The sequence below is a fragment of the Lycorma delicatula genome, chromosome 11 (assembly GCF_047948215.1).
Source record: "Lycorma delicatula isolate Av1 chromosome 11, ASM4794821v1, whole genome shotgun sequence".
NCBI lineage: Eukaryota > Metazoa > Arthropoda > Insecta > Hemiptera > Fulgoridae > Lycorma > Lycorma delicatula.
The window spans coordinates 37,988,733-38,009,036 of record NC_134465.1 but is presented as its reverse complement, the minus strand read 5'-3'; the positions used below and the strand labels follow the sequence as shown (position 1 = coordinate 38,009,036).

The window sequence follows — 20,304 nt, the reverse complement described above, 5'->3', positions numbered from 1 at the left end:
ATAAAAAAGTGTCACATTTGTATTTTTTAACTGACTTCTAAAAAAAGAACCAGTTCTCAATACGTACAGAGGGTTTTAAATAAGTGTATGCACTATTTAAACGATAATAACTAGAAAAAGAACCAGGTAAAAATGATAAAACCATACCAGCCGGTAGTTCAAAACATCTGTTTTTCATTGCTATCACTCATTGCGAGATTGAATGCTATTTATTCCGTAATAAACATGGTTAAAATTCAGTTGTCTTTTTATCAACGTTATCATACTTTCTTTTGTCTTACAGGGACCTTTAGATTAAGGACCTTTAGATTTACAGGAACCTTTAGATTAAGTCGCTCTATCGCAAGCATACTTGTGAGCGGCTTACTCACAAGTATGCTTGCGATACAAGTTGTGCTGGCTCACCGCACTTCTGAGGGCGTTGAGGCATCACTTTAGGACAGATGGGACCAGCATCCTACTCTGCCCGAATTAAAGGACAACCGAATCATCCAGTTTTTAATGCAGTCCTTACGAATCCTCATTTACGAAGTTGGATTGCATATGTTTTAATGCCCCATTGTTGTAAATTTAAGTCAACGAGGGGTATTCACCGCGTTCTAGACACTGATAAGAATGTACTAGACCGGGTAATGTTACTTCTAAGAAGTATCAACATAACTCAAAAATTCAATGTTAACCGACGATAAATTTTGATTTTATTTTGTTATTCGTGTTGTATATTTTATATTAATACTTATTTTTACTTTATTATTTTAGTTATAAACTAGTTATTATCATAGTTTTCATCTTAGTTCTAATCTTATTTTATTAATTTTTTTGATATCCGAAAAGTTACTTTTTTTGTTACAGTTTTGTCCCGGGAAATGATAACGCGAAAACGTTTATCGTCAAAAAAAAAGTAACAAGAATTCGGGAGTATCGCAAGAATTCATGACAAGCTTGAAGCTAATGGATCAGTGAAAATTATAAAAAAGGATCGGTCTGGTCAGAAGAAAAACCTCTTTTTTATAAAAATGTCGCTTTCGTAATTCAGCCCTTTACACGATCCCCAAAAGAAGTTTCATGCAATGTTTTCGTAAAACCGGTTTTAAAAAGACCGTGTACAAAGAATTTTACGAGCTAATAACTAGAAACTATATATTCCAAGACTTCTACGTGCATCGAATGAAGTTTCGTACCGAAACAAATGTGAAAGAAATAAACCGTTTGAAGATTTAATTGTCTGGTAGGATGAAGCCGCTTTTAATCTTAATGGAACAATTAATCGGCATAATAATGTTTATGGAATAACACAAATCCACACGTTATTCAACAGGAACCAGTTAATTTACTATGCCAACAATACAATGTGGTGTATCTTCTACTTTAGAGGGATTGTTGAGCCTTTGAGCGGGTTATCACCGGCATCTCTTGCATACAAATGCTATAAAACCATACTATTTCTGCTCTACAAAACTTTTCTGTCGATAAAGAAGCGTATAACTTTCAATAAAAGGGGCTTCATTCCGCTATCAATGTAACGTGAAAGAATTTCTCGACAACAACATTCCCGAGGGATGGATGGGATAAAAAGAAAGTTCTTCGGAATTTCCGGCTCGATCTTCAGATCCACGGATTTGTACCTCTGAAATGTTCTATAAGACATTATCTATGCAACAAAGTCAAGGACACTATAGCGGCTGAGGCAGCAAATAAAAAAATATAGTTAACGCGATACCTTCAGTTACAGTTAGCGTGTCACAATGAATTTACAGTGTTCATTTTGAACATTTATAAATTTAAGTTAAAAAACAACACAAGCATCATGTAACTAACTGTTTTATTTAATGAAATATAACATTTCAAACTGCGTACATTTTTTGGGACACTGTATGTAACATTGATACTCTACACAATACTTTGATTTTGTTAATTCTATTTTTAGTGGATGATTCTTCAGAGGCTTGATATTAATTATTTTCAAAATAATCTGCGTAGAAAATTTTTAAAACGTAAGATTACGTCGTTTACACAGACGTTTTAAAAATAATTTTCTTTTATTCTCGTCATCATCGCATTGTAAAATAATTATAATTTACACCTTGATGTGGAACTGATATTAATCTGAAAATCTGAAAAAGGCACTCGTAAAATTTAAAATGGAACAATAACATATATTCCCCCATTACGTGGAGTCTTGTTTGCTACATGGAGCAGCTTCTAATAATCTTTTCGCATGCTAATTTTTTTAGCAACACAGGGTCTCTAGGTTTAAAAAGTCTTTTGTAGGTCGTTTTACATGCTGTGTATGTTCTGAAACGGAGGTCACGAAAAGGAGGTGACAATGCGGCTCTCGTCACATAGATTCGCCGCTTATGAGTGGCAAACTTTCCCCTGGACCTCTAAGTTCCAGGGTGGCTCGGTCTCTCGCCCCCTCCCCACCCACCCACCAAGAGCAGAGCAGTCAAACATCAGGTGTTTTGACTGGGCCTCCCCGCAGGGGCACAGCTCATCAGCTGCCAGGCGGAGCCGAAACAGATATTGGTTCAAATTAGCGTAATTGGTGAGCGCCTGGGCACCCGTTGCCCTTAAAAACGAGCTCGAGACATACCATCCCCCAAAATTCTGTATAAACTTATACAAGTATCTTCTCTTAGTCGTGGTGTCCCATTCCAGCTGCTATGCGTCCATCGCGAGACTCTGCAGCCACTTTTGCAGGTGGGAGATGGGCAACTGAACGAAATTTAGATCCGGTGCATTGTGATGGTCATTCCCCTCCGGTACTGGTCCGGCTCGAAACCGCATCCCAAATACCTCGGCTTCCCGGCCTCTTCGCAATTTCCACATGGCTGCCCGAACTTTCACCACTAAATCGATTGGAAGAGCCTTTCCCAACACGGTAGTAGCCTCGTAGGAGATTGTTTTAAAAACACCAGTGCATACAATTAAGGCTCTGCGCTGGGCACTCTTTAAATTTTGAAGAAGTACTCTATTCATATCCAGCCTATGTACCCAAACGGGCGCCGCGTAAGAAGCCATGCTTTAGAAGACTCCTCGGTACACCATGTACATTTGACGGCCCGACAACCCATACACTTTCCAAACAATCCTCTTAAGTTTGTGCATCACTGAGACGGCGTTCGCCACTACTTGCCTAATATGGTTACCAAACAGCAACTTTTCATCAAACAAAACACCAAGGTACTTATGAACTCTAACTCGGCTGATTACATAGCCTTTACATTTAATATGGATATTTTGTCTGCGCCCTTGAAAAACATAACTTCGTCTTGGGCACAGAAATCTTTAAATTTCCGTCCAGCTTTCTGCGGTTGATAAAGTCGCCTGCGCTCGGTCTTCTAGCTGTGGTCGTGAATTACCATGAACTAAAAGGAGATCCTCTTGATCGTGATCCCTTCTGGAAATGTCAATCCCAGAAATCCGTCGAATGCCAGGTTCCACAGCAGGGGACCGAGAACGGAACCCTGCGGGATTCCTATGCTAATGGATTTTTTCACAACTAGGTGCGCATCCTTAAACAGAGCGGTAGGGTTAGATAAATAGGCACGTACCAGGGCTTGCAGGGATACGGGAACAATGCGGCGTTCCAACTCATAGAGGACAGAACTCCAACACAAAGCACAAGGAAGGAAATGCTGCCTCTATTTCTATAAAAATTACCAAAAACATATTTACAGTCGGCACTTTCCACCTCGCCAAGAGCATTTCTACAGCTAATCTATAAAAATCTACACCTTATAACACAGTAATAAATCCACAAGTAATGAGTCTGCAACGCAAAGTGCTAACTATAGTCGCAGTCTGAAAATCAGAAAAGCCTTGATACTGCTAGAAGGTGTACTCGACCAGTAACCAAAAAATTACTGACAACAGACGAAATTCACAGTTCTCTGGACGTACTCAAGGAGACCAGAGGTTTGTCTTCTCCGTACAGTGAGAACGGAATTTTGGACCCAGTCCACCGGCTGGGTGGAGATCTACCACCGTTCAGACATGGAAGATAGTTGAGACGACTGTGGCCAGGTTAGGGCGTACCCATAATTTATGATCAGAAGATTTTATAAAAATACTTGATGACGAATGCCGTCGCGGGAGACCCCCGGAAGGGACCATCAGGAGAAGCGTATTCTGGTGTTCCCAAGATTAGCCAAGCTGATGGCCGAATCTTTAGCGCCCAGAAGAAATCTTCAGAGGGCCAGACGGCGGGATTCTGCTAATACGGATGTTGGTTGCACGGTACCGGTCGGTCAGAAGTTTTTTGTGCGCAGCTATAAATCGGGCAAAGACGAATGCTGGTCTAAGCTATTGGTAGACTTGGATTAGAACCCGTGGAGGAAAATTTACCAGGTTGTTATGAAGAAGCTTGGGAGGCCTTTCCCTCCGCCGAATAAGGACAGGCTCTGCGTTCTGTCCTACAACTGTTACCCTGTAAACAAGAGGACTGGGAGAGAGTAAATTGACTCCACAATAATCGGTTCTAAATTGGTGAGCTGCATTGAGCCGTTGGAAGAATCCGCATCAAGAGGAGTCCGGAGCCGGATGGCATACCGGCAGCCACAGTGAGGAGTTTTTCGAAGGCGCATCCTTGGACCATTCTGGACATCATGAATAAGGCGTTAAGAGGACGCAGCTTACCTGTATGTTAGAAGGAGGACCGTCTGGTCTTATTGTCAAAGGCTGGGGCGAATCCCGGTGAAAGTGGATTCAGGCCGATCAGTTTGCTAAACGTATTTGGCAAGTTGTATGAGCGTCTCGTGGGAGAAAGAATCCGGGCTGAGGTGGAGGCTACCGGGGACCTTTTCCTGACACATTTTGGGTTTGTACGGGGAAGGTCAACAATAGTATGTTTTGGAGTGGGCTCTGGGCTGCGCGGCCGGTACCGGGAGAGTGAGTAGCATTCCTATGGTGGTGCTCCTCGATGTTAAGATTGCATTTGGGAGCTTACCATGGTCAGTCGTGCTGGCATCTCTTAGGGAGCGAGGGGTCAGTGAGTATCTTACCGCCAACATAAATGAGCACCTACATGACCGGAACTTGGTATTAATGATGGAGGAAGGGCCAGTTGAATTTGAAGTGTACGGCGGGATTCCGCAGGGTTCTGTCTTGGATCCACTCCTGTGGAACCTCGCCTTTGATGGTTTGTTGAGATTAGCATTCCCGGATGACATAAGAATTGTGGTCTATGCTGATGATTTGGTCTTGCTTATCTCTGGAAAAACTGTGACTGAGGTAGAGGATACGGTTGGTGATGATGCACGGGGACTCTGGATCCCCTGAGCTCGATGGCACCTCTCGGGGCCGAGTACGCTTGGTTGCAGGGCTTGCCCCGAGCGGGGGGAGAGAACCGGTGAGACAAGAGTTTTAGTCGGTAGGGTGCGCTGGTATACATACGCTCTTAGTAACATCTAACGGAACCTTTGCGAGTCCGACACTGCCCCATTTGTGGGGCATGCGTAAATGGTATTTCTCTAACTCATCGTGAACAAACAAAAGTCAATACTCTTAGGTACGTATGTCCATACATCTTCTTGAAATTTTTATAACTCTTTTGTGTGTTTTTGGATAAAAGGGTCTTGAAATTACGATATTTTCAAAAACCCTGACCCAAAATTTTGACCGACTGCTGTACTTTTCTTTTATAGTTACTCTGCTGCACCAGCAAAAGAACTAGTGCCGTGAAAGTAAAAATAAATTACGTACCGATAATTCAATAGAGACGTTGTCATTGTCAACGTGTGTCAGATAAAAAAAAAAAAAAAAATTTAATTCAATTTTCATTACTTCCATCATCTTCGAAAAATTAATGTAAATACGTCCAAAATTTTGTGATTTTATCTATATACACAGTGTGTTCTATGAGGAAGCCGACACATTTCATAGATGTATTCCTCTCATCAAAATAATGAAAAACATTCACAAAAACATAAGTCTGGAAACGCGTCGTTAGCGAGTTAAGCTAGCGGTAAGATTTCACCCTGAATTCAGCACTCCCGGTGAAATGTGGACGTATTGAAATTTTTAGGATGTTACTCGAGGGTAAAATTAACCGTTTCCTATAGTCTTTGACCTGAAAAATTGAATAAAATAGGTTTCGGAACTGTACGTTCAATGGCTTTCATGATATCTGAAGTAAAACTGAAATTTGTTGTTTGAAAATCTTTTTTTTTGGGGTTTGCAATACAATAACTTCGTTAAATGACTAATAAATGTGTAAAATTTAATAACAAGATTTGTAGAGAATTTAATTTTAATAATAATGATGTAAGTAAGTCCAATAAAAAACAAACAAATTTATTAGAAAATAAATTTTCTAATTTATCCTTCTTAACTACAAAGTCATCTCATCTAGTTCTATTGTTATCATTATTAACTTTCTCTCAGATTTAATATTTATGTATTTGTACGTGAGAGATCGGCGAGATTTAAATAAAACAGGCTGCGTTAAAAGAAAAGAATGAATCGTGATTAAAAACAGAAATTTTCTTTCTTTTGTAGTAAACGTCTGCTAAGTACTGCAGACTTTAACAACCGAGGAGTAATAAATCCTGGTTATAGGCTAATAACAATAATAATAAAATCAATAGACAAACAAGGAAACACTGCAACATTATTTTAATACTATGCTCTTTATTACAAGAATTTTATTTCTAATTAACTGCCCATTTACAGTAAAAATTTTCACTTATAAATTTATAGATTTTTTCGCCTAAATCTAGATCTGGAAACCTTTCTTTTCTTTTTCCTGTTTAGCCTCCGGTAATTACCTTTCAGATAATACTTCACAGGATGAATGAGAATGATATTTATGAGTGTAAATGAAGTGTAGTCTTGCACAGTCTCAGTTCGACCATTCCTGAGATGTGTGGTTAATTGAAATCCAACCAGCAAAGAACACCGGTATCCACGATCTAGTATTCAAAAAATATTCGTGTTAAAATAACTGACTTTACTAGGACTTCAACGCTGGAACTCTCGACTTCCAAATCACCTGATTTGGGAGGACGCGTTCACCACTAGAACAACCCGGTGGGTTAGATCTGGAAACCTAGATTCAATTATTTACGTATAAATGTAAACCGCAACAGGATTAACAAATTAGAAATGGAAGTAAATATAATGAAGGTCAATCATTTTGGTTTAACGTTCCTAAACCGAGTAGAAGGCAACGGTTGCTATCGAGACAGGTCCGGAAATATCCATTTTATCATCCGATAGTTCTGCCTTTTTATCATTCTGTTCGGCAGTATGTGTTTATTAAATAAAGATTTGGATCTCAAAATCGGATTGGATATCTCAAGAAGTACGGTGTTAGGAACGCCGTTAGTGACGGCTCGCGTATAGGCACTGTGGAACTGCAGCACCCGTATTTCCACTTGAAATTATCGATAACGTTTAATACAATGAGTCTTTTACGTTAATCCTTTCTTTATACTTATACAACATATATTCCTAAAGATTAATGGCAGTAGCCATCCCCCAGTTTATGAAAAAGATACAAAAATCTTTGTATGGAACTATGCGCTTCACAGTTATAATTTTTAGCTAATTACTTTCGAACGCTTATAATTTGTTATCTACTGTGGAGTAAAGAATTAAGATGCCACAATTTTTGTATTTACGAACATACAATTTCCATACTTAATTGGCATATAGAGAATATTAGTTTAACAAATCATATCACCCTATGTAACTGAAATAAAGTATTAATTGGAGCTGCAAAATAACCGGGACATCATCAAAGAAGCAGTCGAGCGTATACGACAAAGTTGTTTAAGAAACCTTAAAAATTCAATTTCTAGGAGAGGTTTAAAGTTAGGAATTCCAAAGACAACTACTCAAAATGTAATATAAAAGCATTTACGCCTTCACGCTTGCAAAATTCAGCTTAAACATCAAATTAAATCTACGGATCGTCCTAAACCTGTTGAATTCGCAAGTAAAATGCTTAATAACATTTGCGATGACAAAACATTTTTAAAACGTGCTATGTTTACGGATGAAGCGACTTTCCATATCAGCAGTCGCATCATTCTAATCTCAGCAACTCGATATTAGAAATTAGTAATGTAATTAAGTGAGCCTCAGCAGCACGTATTCTGTAGCGGTCGTTACTTCTCTTGCTGCTGAAGTTTGCATTTCTTAATATTTTATTGCTGAATTTTTATAGATTATAAATAACCATTTCTCTTTGTACTTCAATCCTTGCGAGATTGAAATAGAATTTATAAACTTAACGCTTCACTACGCTCCACATTAACGAATTCATTTAAAAATACACGTCGATGCCGTGCGACAAACATAATTGTTTCGCGTTTATTCAGTGAGATTTAAACACATCGAATCCGTTGGAATGCTGCCTTTCAGCACGAGTTCTATTCGTCTAATATTTATACAGAGAGTTTAATGAAGAATATCAGGATTCGTTCTACCGATGAAAGTAAATAAAAAAATCACGTAATCAGCCGGAATCAGTTTCTCAGAAAAATTTCTCAATTTTCTTGATTTTAATTTTTATTTGAAAAAATCTTTGTTATCGAAATAAAATTGGACAAAATTTTCTACTTAAGTAGTCCGAAAAACTTATAATAACAACACAAACGAAGATATGATTTTGGAACCTGTTTAAATCGATTTGTCAGATCAAAAACCATAAGAACCCCTTAATTTGGGTTCCTAGAATTTCAGTACGGTCTTATTTCACTCTGCCCGGAAATCAGGGCGAAATCTTTCCTAGCCTTAACTAGCTAATGGAGCGATTCCGGACCCATGTTTGCATGAATTTCTTTTCATTACTTTTCGCCAGTCGAATGAGCTCAGAAAGTGCCGCGCCGGTTACGCTACATGAATCACTTTGTATAAAAAATTTGAAGATTTTTTTGCCCCCTTTTTTTATTCCTGATCGATAATCAGCGTTACATTTTTACAACTTTAATTATATATAAGCTAATATTATAATGATATTCAAAAGATTTTCACGTGAAAATTCAAGAAAATTAGTCGAAAAAAAGTCAGGGTAAAATTAAAATACCCTATTTCCAAACTCGAAAGTTGTCTCTTTCCTTTGTTTCTCCTTATATATTTCCTTACTTTTAATAAAACTCAATAAAAAGTAATGCGTGTTCTAGCATTCCATAGAGCCTTAGTTCACGCTCACTAGTGCTCTGTTTATGTCACTGCTCGGGATAACTTGTATTGAAATTCAAAACACAGTCGACCGTATTCGAGAATTTAATTTTTTTAATAATTACAATTGCCATCATTTGTGTTCGTGGCAGTTGAATATCGATTTGATGATAGTTAAAAGAATTTTCGTTTATCCGACATTAATTAAACAGCCATTAATTGAATTTAATTAAATTATTCTGGACATTAAGTTTTACTGATATCGGGAAATTATCAAACACAATACAGGAAAAACCATTTCTACATACATTATTTAATTCTCACGATAATTTTGATTTATTATATAAACCAAAATTATATATATATATATATAAAATTATTTTTAATGTATATACTAGCATTTCCGTCGCGACTTCGCCCACACTATATCGTATATGGTTACTTGCGTATCCCGTCACGGTCAAACTTTTTTTTATTTTATGTTTAAGTTGCGTTGAGCATACAGTAACAGTGGCAGTTGCTGTGTTAGACGAGCCACCGCGCTATACACCGTCGTAGCTCTTAAAAAGTAAGAATTCAAAAAATCCGAAAATGGTTTTATATGTTTATCTGAAGAGTATATTCACGCCTAAATCTCCTGAATATCTCCTTTAGTATAGTCGGAAATTGGGAAAATTTGCAATCATTGTTCAAAATGTTTTTACCTTTCTTCACCCCTTTTAAGGTCGAATTCAAAAAGATCTAGAAATGTATATATATAATTCTAGATTTTTTAATTTTTTTAGTTCTAGTACTTTTATTTTAATTTCAGTTGAAATTGAATCAATAATCGAAAGTCTGGTTGGGAATGCATCCAATTAGTTACAGGTTTAATTCAGAATACCTTTCCTCTGGCATTGGTTATTATTTCATTAAATAATAACCAATGCCAGAGGAAAGGTATTAAATAAATTCAAAATAAGTATAGCGATAATAAAACGATCATTTTCGTCTATTTTTTGTAATAAAAATTTGGAGAGCTCGTATATCGTGCAGGGTACAATATTTCTTGTACATTTCTTGTCATTTAAACTTTAAACATTAGATTTTAAATGACTGTCAATTTAAATTTTAAACATTTCTGTTTAAATAATTAAATGTAAGTACGAGAAAAAGAGACGGTAAACAATTTTATAATTTATATTTATACGCACAGAGAAAAATACTTAATCTAGGTACCGGAATGACACCGTAAAAGAATAATAGTAATGGTAGTTTAGCATGCTGAAAGTCGTTCACCTAGCATATATTAGTAATAATAAAAGCTTTATTAGATGCAAAACATGATTTAAGAGTAAAAATAAAACAAAATGCTAACTACAACCGGTACATGTGATAAAGGAGTTTATAACGATCAGACGAACGTCAGACTTTTAAGTATTTTTTATCGTTTTCACTTTATAATGAGTTTCATAAAGAAATTTTTTTTTTTTAATAAAAAATCTTTAGGTGCATCCTTTACGTTTAAATAATCTCTTCCATCACGGTAAGGTATAATTGTGTGAGTGTAAAACAGTGTCAGTGCAGTGAAATCGGCCAAGAAGTTTACATTTATATACTATTACAGTAATACAGGTCATCGAAAAAGGTTGCAGCTGTTTTAAAAAATCGTACCTCAGAAACTATTAGAGATAATCAAACAGTATTTTTTTTTTTAATTCACCGACTCAAAATTTTTTTTTACATAAAAAAAATACATACATACCGTACATAGCTACGTACTCAATAAGAGTTCAAACCGCACCACACGGTACGGTTTGATGGAGTGTATTTTGGGGAATCTTTGACACTCAATAATTTCATCGGGTTGCTGAGATCCCCATATCCTACAATTATGCAATAATATTTCAACAAGACGGTGTGCCCCCCACACTTCAGTCTAGGCGTTTGACCCGCTTTCAATGAAAGATTCCCTAATCGATAGATCGGTATCGATCTGATCCTGTGCTTTGGCCTCCGAAAAACCCAGAACTGACACCCCTAGACTTTTTTCAATGGGGATCCGTTAAAAACATTGTCTACAGTGAAAAAATAAGGAATGTACAAAATTTAAGACGACGGATCACCGCTGCTATTTCCAGTTACATCTCCGATCATACACCTAACCTGGACAGAAGTCGATTATCGGCTGGATGTTTGCGCAGCAACTGACGAAGCTCATATTGAAACTTTGTAAGATATGTAAAAAAAACTTTTTGAGTCGGTGAATTTTTAAAAATATGCTCGTGTGATTATGTCTAGTATTTTCTGAGGTACGATTTTTTTTTAAATTGCTGCAACCTTTTACGATGACTCTGTATATCTGTTTACAAAAAGATCGATGACGCTGACAAACTGTCGGGAGGGTAGCACAAGAGCAAAGTTTCATTTTTTCGCATTGTCTCCAAAAATAAAGGTTTTTATAAAAAATCTGATGTGGACACCACTTTTCCTTATACGCCTATTAAATTAAATATACACATAATTTTTTAAATGAAAAGTTCATAAAATTTTATTTCATTAATAACTTCTGATATTTTTTCATATTTTATTTTACTTTCTTGTACGAAGTAAAGGAAGTATTGTGATCGCGAAAAATTTCGGTTTTCAGATTTCAACAAAAACATCTATTTTGACCATCCCTGAATCCATTTTGACTAGTTTCGGCGTGACATCTGAACGTACGTACGTATTTAGCATAACAGAAAATCGATTAGCAGTAGCATCTGAAATTTTTGATTTACGACTACTGTCGTAACATCTAGTTGTGCGCACCTCCCCTTTTGATTGCAATTGACTGAACCAAAAGTGTCCAATAAAGCCCAAATCCAAAAAAAAATGGATTTTGGACTTTTTACTGCAGTAATAATAAGCCCTCATTGACAGCTTTTCACCGATCATAAGTGGTACTTGTTTTCATTGGTTCCAAAGTTATAGCCAAATAAAATTTTAATTAATGGAATATTTGAATCTTACAAGGGAAGGCACATCGGTTCGAATCAGACTTCATCTCCTTTTGTTTTTAATTTCATTTTTTTAACTTTTTTTTTTTATTTAAATATATTGATTTATTAATAATTATTATCCCGTGATTGTGAAAAGTTTTACAATAAATAATATTTCAATAATAACAATAAAAAAAAATGAAAAAATCAGAAGTTATTAGTGAAATAAAATTTTATGTACTTTAAAAATGTGTATTGTAATTTAAAAGGCATTACTACTTATATACATGTGTAATAAATTTGGTGAAACATCTGATTATTTAATATTAACTGAAAATTATAATTTAGAATCGTATTATTTTTTGATTATCTAATGTAATTTTATTAAATTATTATGGATTTTTGTTTAATTTTATCTACATTAAAGTTAACTTCAGAATTACTGAAAAATAGACCCTCACAAGAACAACATATACACTGAGTCATAAATGCCCGATCTTTAATAAATTCCAAAAAATTCTTGTCTTTTAGTTCATTACTCCTCTGATATTGTCGGACAATATTCTCCCGAAGTCGGATTCGATCATCATTTCGTTTATTTGTTTTTTGTTTCCAATCATTTAACCTCTCTTTGATTTGATATAATTCTTCTGATCTTAATTTGTGTACACGTTCTCTAGTTTTCAAATTTTCTCTCTCTTTATATTCGTCATTCTCTTTTAATCTTTTTATTCTTTCCTTGGTCTTAACATTTTCTTCCTCTTTATATTTATCAACCTCCTAACTTTTTTATTCTTAACATTTTCTTCCTTTTCATATTCATCTTCTTGTCGTTTTTTTTGAGATTTAATTCTTCATGTTGTCTTTTGTTTCCTGTATGATTGTTTCTTTTTCATTTTTAATTATTCACCAAATAATCCAATAACAAAAAGTGATTATTCTACACCGCCAGGTCAAAATTAATATTTGTAACCAGTATACAGAAGTTCACTAAACGGAATAGTTTAATTATTATTAACTTTTATTTATACGACACACCAGAAATCTGAAACTTCTTAATCAGCAACTCACGAAGATACAAATAATACTGATCTATTAATACGAGTAATAAAGGGACTTACTCTATCCTAATATGTCATGTAAGATTTTTGAATTAATAATCGTATAAAAATTTCACGTTAATGAAAACTAATATTTCAAAAATTGTATACTGTCCACTTTATTAAAGAATTGGCGGATCGTATCTCACTTTCAAATTAAATAAGTTTAAATGAAGTGCAGCAAAAAATTTGTATATGTAATTTAACAGGCGAACAAGGACGTCACGTGGAGTTCAAATAAGATATTTTTTTTTTGTTATTATTGAATTATTCGTCGTAAAATTATTTTAACGGTTTTGCTTGATCTTTTATTTCGTCATCTTGCATAGTCGGGGAGCTAGAAATGCGTCTTTGTTTTCCTCAGCATCGTTTCGTCTCGCCTTTTGATAGATCAGGCTATTAATTGTCGGAAGACATCAGAACTAACCCGTCCGATGATCTGTTGCTACGTAGTTCACACTAAAGCGCAACCAAATCATCCTAATTAGGATAATCGGCGATTATCAGAAGAAATTTTTACTGGAAGGCTCGATCGATTTCAAATTACTTTTAGCGCAACTAAAGGTCAGAGCTCCATCATCCAGATGAGACACATGATTAATTTAGTTTTCTTTTTAATAACTATACTCTAATTTTTATTTTTTTTTAATTTAAACATTTAGAACAAGAAATAAACGAGTATTTAATATGAGAATGTATATATTTTAATACTAATTCTAATGTTTAGTTTTCTACTGTAGTATGAGAAAGTAAGACAAATAAATAAATAAAAGGTGGTACTTGAAATAAAAAAAAACAGAAGTAAACAAAATATGAAGTAGCTTTAACGTCTGGTAAGCGAGTTCAGTTGAGTAGTTAAAACAGTGAGGCGTGACATGTATGATGAATACATATATATTATAAATGTGTGTGTGTGTGTGTGTGTGTGTGTGTGTGTTGTGTATTTGAGTTTGTATAAATTATAATATTGAAATAAAGTCATCTCGGTAATAAAATGATCTACCATGAAGAAGAAAGGAAAACAGGTTGGGTATAGCGCGGTTAATAACAGGGAGGACGGAACAGGTGGATGACGTTGCGTGATCCATCTAAATAGAATATATAATAGGAACAGCATAAAATAGAATAAACATGTTTATATATGTAAAATATTCATTTTCAATTTTTTGTTATCATTCATCGTGCATACCTCTATTTCAATAAAGCGATCGACTCTCAATAAAAAAATAAAAAAATTACTAGCGAGTCTTCTCGGAACGTTTACTGCTTTCTAGTGGAGAAACAACCGACCTAGCTTTAAATCACTAATAACATTGATAGGCAAAAAAAAATTGTTTAATATTTCTCTAAGTGTGATACCATTTCTTAAATTGTTTTTTTTTTTTGCGTACATTACCGATCTGTAAATACAATTTTTCTATTACCTTTAGTTTTAAATAAATTACGCTTCAAAAAAATTAAGGGAAAATACAGTTAAAATCAGTAAAATTTATAATTTTGCATGGCCATACTTGTGTTAGAATAATTTCGCTGATGCTTTTCTTTTATAAATAGCCTCAGGCACATCCCGAATTAATGTCCAACAGTAATCGGCTACATCCTTTAATGACATCTGAAGGGTATTGAAGCCGTGCAATTGCTACTTTACCCCCGGCACATCTTGACCCCCATATAGGGGAAGACACCCTCCACGTGGCGGATCTGGTCGCCAAGCCACCCTCTCCGTATCTAGCCCATATGGGCTTTACCGGATGTCATCTTCAGTACCTTGGCAATGGCCTCTGTCCCCGGCCACCGGCACATCCTGACTCCGTAGGGGAAGACACTCTCCATGTGGCAGTTTCGGTTGCCACGCCACCCTTTTCATACCTAGACCATATGGGCTTTACCGGAGGTCATCTTCATAACCCCGGCAAAAGGCTTCTCTCAGCCTTCTTCTTGCCTGAGTCAAGATGCCACCGATGCGAATATTTCTAACGGTGTGCTACCAAGAAATAAATTCTTTAAAACAATATCTATGTCGAGTCTTTAACAAAACTGAACGACATGAAAGAACTGAGATTAAAAATGCAACTACCTACCTAGGTTAGAAGTTGAGTTCAACACGCAATCTTAACATAACACAAAACAAGAAATAAAAATAAAACTAAATAAACAAAACACTACAAAAATATCAACCCTTACAACACAAGAACAACAAAACCTGGCGTTTCCAATTCTCACGGAGATCTAATGTCGAGCCGAAAAATAGTCTCCGTGCGTTAAAGTTCGTATTTTGCGCATTCGTAAGTTACATGGTATGTGTCATCCAGTTGTCCACAATCTGGACACGTACCTGAATCCACCAGGCCAAATCGCTGGAGTCTGTCTCGGAAGGCACCATGACCAGAAAGAAATTGCGTCACATGCTTGTTAGGGTGAACCCAAGGGGCGCCACGCAAATCACCAACGTCTGGAAAGACATCATGCATACAACGCCCACCCTCTGCCTCAATCTTGCCTGCCATAAAACTCTGCCATGCCGTCCTATCACGCGAATTTTTTCTATTCGCGCGAAGAAGTCAGTTCACCTGAATTCTTAGCAACATAACGCTGCAGCTTTTCTGACGCAATTAAATCTATCGGTTTCACGCCTGCAATCACCAAGATTGCCTCCTGTGAAATAGTATGGTAACCTCCCGTTACCATAATATAAGACGTTGAGCTCTTAATAATATATCCAGATAGCTTTTAAACTTTAGCTTATCCAACAGGCGCCGCATATAGCATAATTGCCTCTCACACTTCCTTATGCAGGATACTGATATTCTTAAAATCAAGGCCTCAATCAAGTTTCAGTACTCATCGAGTATCAAAGAAGGCACAAGCCTTCTCCGCGACGTAATTTAGGTGCTTCTTGAACTGCAATTTCTCGTCAAGAAATACCCCTAGGTACTTTTGAACTTTAACATATTTAATACGAAAGCCTGACATCGAAACACGAACCTGACGCCTCAATGCCAAACGGCCTTTAAGAAGCATCATCGTAGTCTTCTTCGCGCTGAACGTCATAGCACAGCGCAGTCTAGGAGTACGCTCTTCCGGGGGGCAAAGTAGTACTTAGAAAAACGGAACGCTAAAAACCTAATTTGGAACACTATTAACCGTTCCATTTTTTTGATATCGCAAGGGTTACATATTTTAATGTGTTGCCGACTTAAATATCTTCGAATTCAGGTAGTCGATTTCAGGGTGATAAACAAAAGCCGATTCGAGACCTAACATATTTCTAGAAGATCGAATTCGATTTTGACCGAGCGTACACGTTGCTCTTCAAATCTTTAAGAACGCTTTGGCGTATATTCACGTCGTCTACTATCATAAATTCTAGTCGGCCTAGAAGTTCTTATATTCTTATATGTGATCTCACCGAATTAGGCGTCATGAAAATATTAATACGGAAAAAGTCGAATCTGCGCCGATTATGTGTACGACTTACCCTGATGGGCTTTTATATTCAGTTTAGAAATCAAACATCTACAGACTGCTACTTTGCTCGCGCGAGGATTAATTCTCGCGGTCACCGCCGAATCAGACAATGTATTAAATCTAGTAAAACACGTAATAACTTTCTGACGAAGTCGATACCGATATCGAAATTAAAATTTCTCAAACCATCAAAACTTTGTTAAATCTATAAATAGTCATTTTATTATCAAACTAATTTATTTTTACGTATATTACGATAATAATACAAACTGATATTTTATACACGATGTAATAAATTTATTAAATTACAAAATAACTGTATAAAGAAATTTAAATCGAAATAGGAAACGATGGTTAAAAACGAGAATCGATATAGATATCAATACAGATATTAATGAAAGAAGTTATAGATTACTTATTTACAAAATTTTTATTTATGATTTATATAGTAGTTAGATCGGTGAGGTTTCAACTGGTAAACATTTCTTTCGAGGGGGTGGGTCGTAGGAAAGCTGCAGTTAAAATTTTGTAATGACTGGTTAAGTAATTTTCGCGGTTATCAGGAACAAACGAAATGGTCATCGTCTCTTTTTATAGTAGTGAGATATATACATTAAATCACTGATGATCCGATCCGATAATAAAATTTTAATTTAAGAAAAGTCTGTTCTCGAGGGTCGGATTCTCGGACTCGTCCTACGTTCAATCGGCTATTTTCCCCCTAAAGATATTTTATTCATAAAAGAATTTCTATTAAATATAGATCACTAAAATTTCCTCAGCAGAGGAAACAATAATAATACAGCATAATTTTATTGTTATTCGATTTATTCCTTAAAATAATGTATTTTAAGTTTTCGTACTACGGTGGCTCATAATAAGGTTGTGGTTGGGTTAGGTTATGTGATTTTATAGAAGATAAGATATATTAAAATTGAAAATTTGAGTGAATTACGTCCGATATCGAAGAAAAAGATTGGTAAAAGTGTATGCACACAAACTACGCGTCTTCGTAATCAACTATTTTTAAAATAGCTTATTTTAACTAAAATTTCATAAAAAATGTTGAAAAAAATCTTCATGGAGATCTATGTTTACATGACATATGTTAATTTTCATTAATATTAGGCGTTCAAAATTATATGTTTAGAAATATATATTTTACAAATTAAAAATTAAAAAATCTCTTTTCAAACTATTACGTATTATTCTACTTTGGATTAAAAATTCAGTTAAAAAAAAGTAAAATAAATTAATAAAAATAGAAGCAATAATAAACAGTTACTTACTACTGGACTGTTTCCGTTCCGGTAATATTTTGGGTGCACCGTAATGACTTCCGACACCGCGCATTTCACTATCACTTCTTTTACTATTCTGAAATATACTGCTACCGCAACCTGAAAGTGAAAAAAAAAAAATTAAAAATTAAAAAAGATATATAAATTTCATTATACAATATTTCAAGAAATTTTTTCCCTACTTAAGACGTATTCCTCATCAAATAATGAAAAATGATTATATAAAAGTCAGAAAACTCTTTGTTTCGAGTTAACACCAGCAGAAATTTCACACAGATTTCTACTGTAAAGGTTAAGTAAGTGATGCTATGCATTACAAACAAAATTATTACGCAAATTAGTGGTCGTATATACAATCTAACATAAAAAATTAAAAAAGTAGTTCCCAGAACTGTAGCTTCAGTACTGTTCGACAAAATTCAAAATAGTTGAGAAACCCAAAATAATGGAGTCGATAAACACGCTTTGTTAGGTTTAGCTTAAATTTACATCGTTACATAGCCAATAAAAAACTTTAAAATAAAATTTGTTTTGAATTTAATTTTATGAAAATTATAATAAATAAAGTTAATTTTTCTCAGGATTATCATTATTTTAATGCAAAGAATAGTACGATGAATTATGACGAAAACTTCCAGAAACATTTTGTATATATATACCGAGTGGAGTTTCATGAACAAAAATATTTTTTACTTTACTGCACTTTTAATTTATTTAAAGTGACAACAATTAAATTTTAGGTTAAACATTCTTCATTAGATGGCAGCTGCCTTAGACTGTTCGTGACATCGCCACAAGAGAAAGCACAGTACGTATACCGGTTCGCAGAAACAAAATCAGTGACCGTCGTACAAAGAAATTATACTCAAGTTAACGATAGGTGTATTGTCTGCGTGGAAAAAAATACTTAAGTGGTGTGAACAGTCTTTGGAAACCGTAAGCGTTTAGGAAGCGCCGCGTAGGCCTAAAAAAAGTGTCGAAAACTCAAGAAGGATTCGATTGTCTTTCCGAAGAAGTCCAAAAAGTTCAATTGGTAGCGTTAGTCGTCGACTAAACATTCCTGAAAGTACTGTCCATAATATCGTTCGCAAACGATTGAAACTTCGTGCTTATAAACTCCGTGAAATTAAACCTAACGATAAGTCGCAAAGAGTTAAGTTTGTAACGACCAGGTTAGACCTCATTTCTTCTGATGAAAATTACCTGCAGCCCGTTTTATTTTCTGATGAGGCAATATTTAACGTTCATGGAGTCGGGAATAGTCATAATTGTTGCGTATTTTCTCAGGGGCTGAGAAAATCCGCATGAATGGGTGGAATTTGTCCGCAAGCATCCGAATGTTAGTCCTAGTCGGGTATCATGCTTAATAGAATTTTTGGACCTTTCAAAGGTCCAAAGGTAGATTTCATAAGAAAGCTACGTATTGTAACCGGTACCATGATTCGACTTCGGAAAAATTTCGACATATTTTCGCGTTTCACATCCTCCAGACCCTTAACCGCCGTCAGTTCAAACGTTTATATATATATATATATATATATATATATATATATATATTTTTTTTTTTTTTTTAATTTTTTTTTTTTACAAGAACAAAACGAAAGTAATGAAATGTAGTAGAACTAATGAAGATGGACCACTGAATGTGAAAATAGGAGGAGAAAAGATTATGGAGATAGAAGATTTCTGTTATTTGGGAAGTAGAGATACTAAAGATGGACGAAGTAGGAGCGATATAAAATGCAGAATAGCACAGGCGAAACAAGCTTTCAGTCACAAATATAACTTGTTTATATCAAAAATTAATTTAAATGTCAGGAAAATATTTTTGAAAGATATGTTTGGAGCGTAGCTTTATATGAAAGTGAAACTTGGACGATCGGAGTACCTGAGAAGAAAAGATTAGAAGCTTTTGAAATGCGGTGTTATAGGAGAATGTTAAAAATCAGATGGGTGGATAAAGTGACAAATGAAGAGGTGTTTCGACAAATCGATGAAGAAACAAGCATTTGGAAAAATATATTTAAAAGAAGAGACAGACTTATAGGCCACATATTAAGGCATCCTGGAATAGTCGCTTTAATATTGGAGGGACAGGTAGAAGGAAAAAATTGTGTAGGCAGGGAACGTTTGGAATATGTAAAACAAATTGTTAGGGATGTAGGATGTAGGGGCTATACCGAAATGAAACGACTAGCACTAGATAGGGAATCTTGGAGAGCTGCATCAAACCAGTCAAATGACTGAAGACAAAAAAATATATATATATATATATATATATATATATATATATATATATACAGAGCGTTTCTAAAATGGTGGGCTGGCTATAATTTTTAGGATTCT

The 20,304-nt window shown here is 35.2% G+C and overlaps 1 protein-coding gene across 1 annotated transcript in view; it reads right to left on the bottom strand.

Moving 5' to 3' along the window:
• Window positions 1-20,304, bottom strand: part of LOC142332507 (uncharacterized) — a 175,812-nt gene that overhangs the window by 119,244 nt on the left and 36,264 nt on the right. The window contains exon 2 of the mRNA XM_075378955.1: window positions 17,947-18,057. Coding sequence (XP_075235070.1) covers window positions 17,947-18,057 — 111 coding nt within the window. The remainder of the gene's footprint in view (window positions 1-17,946; window positions 18,058-20,304) is intronic.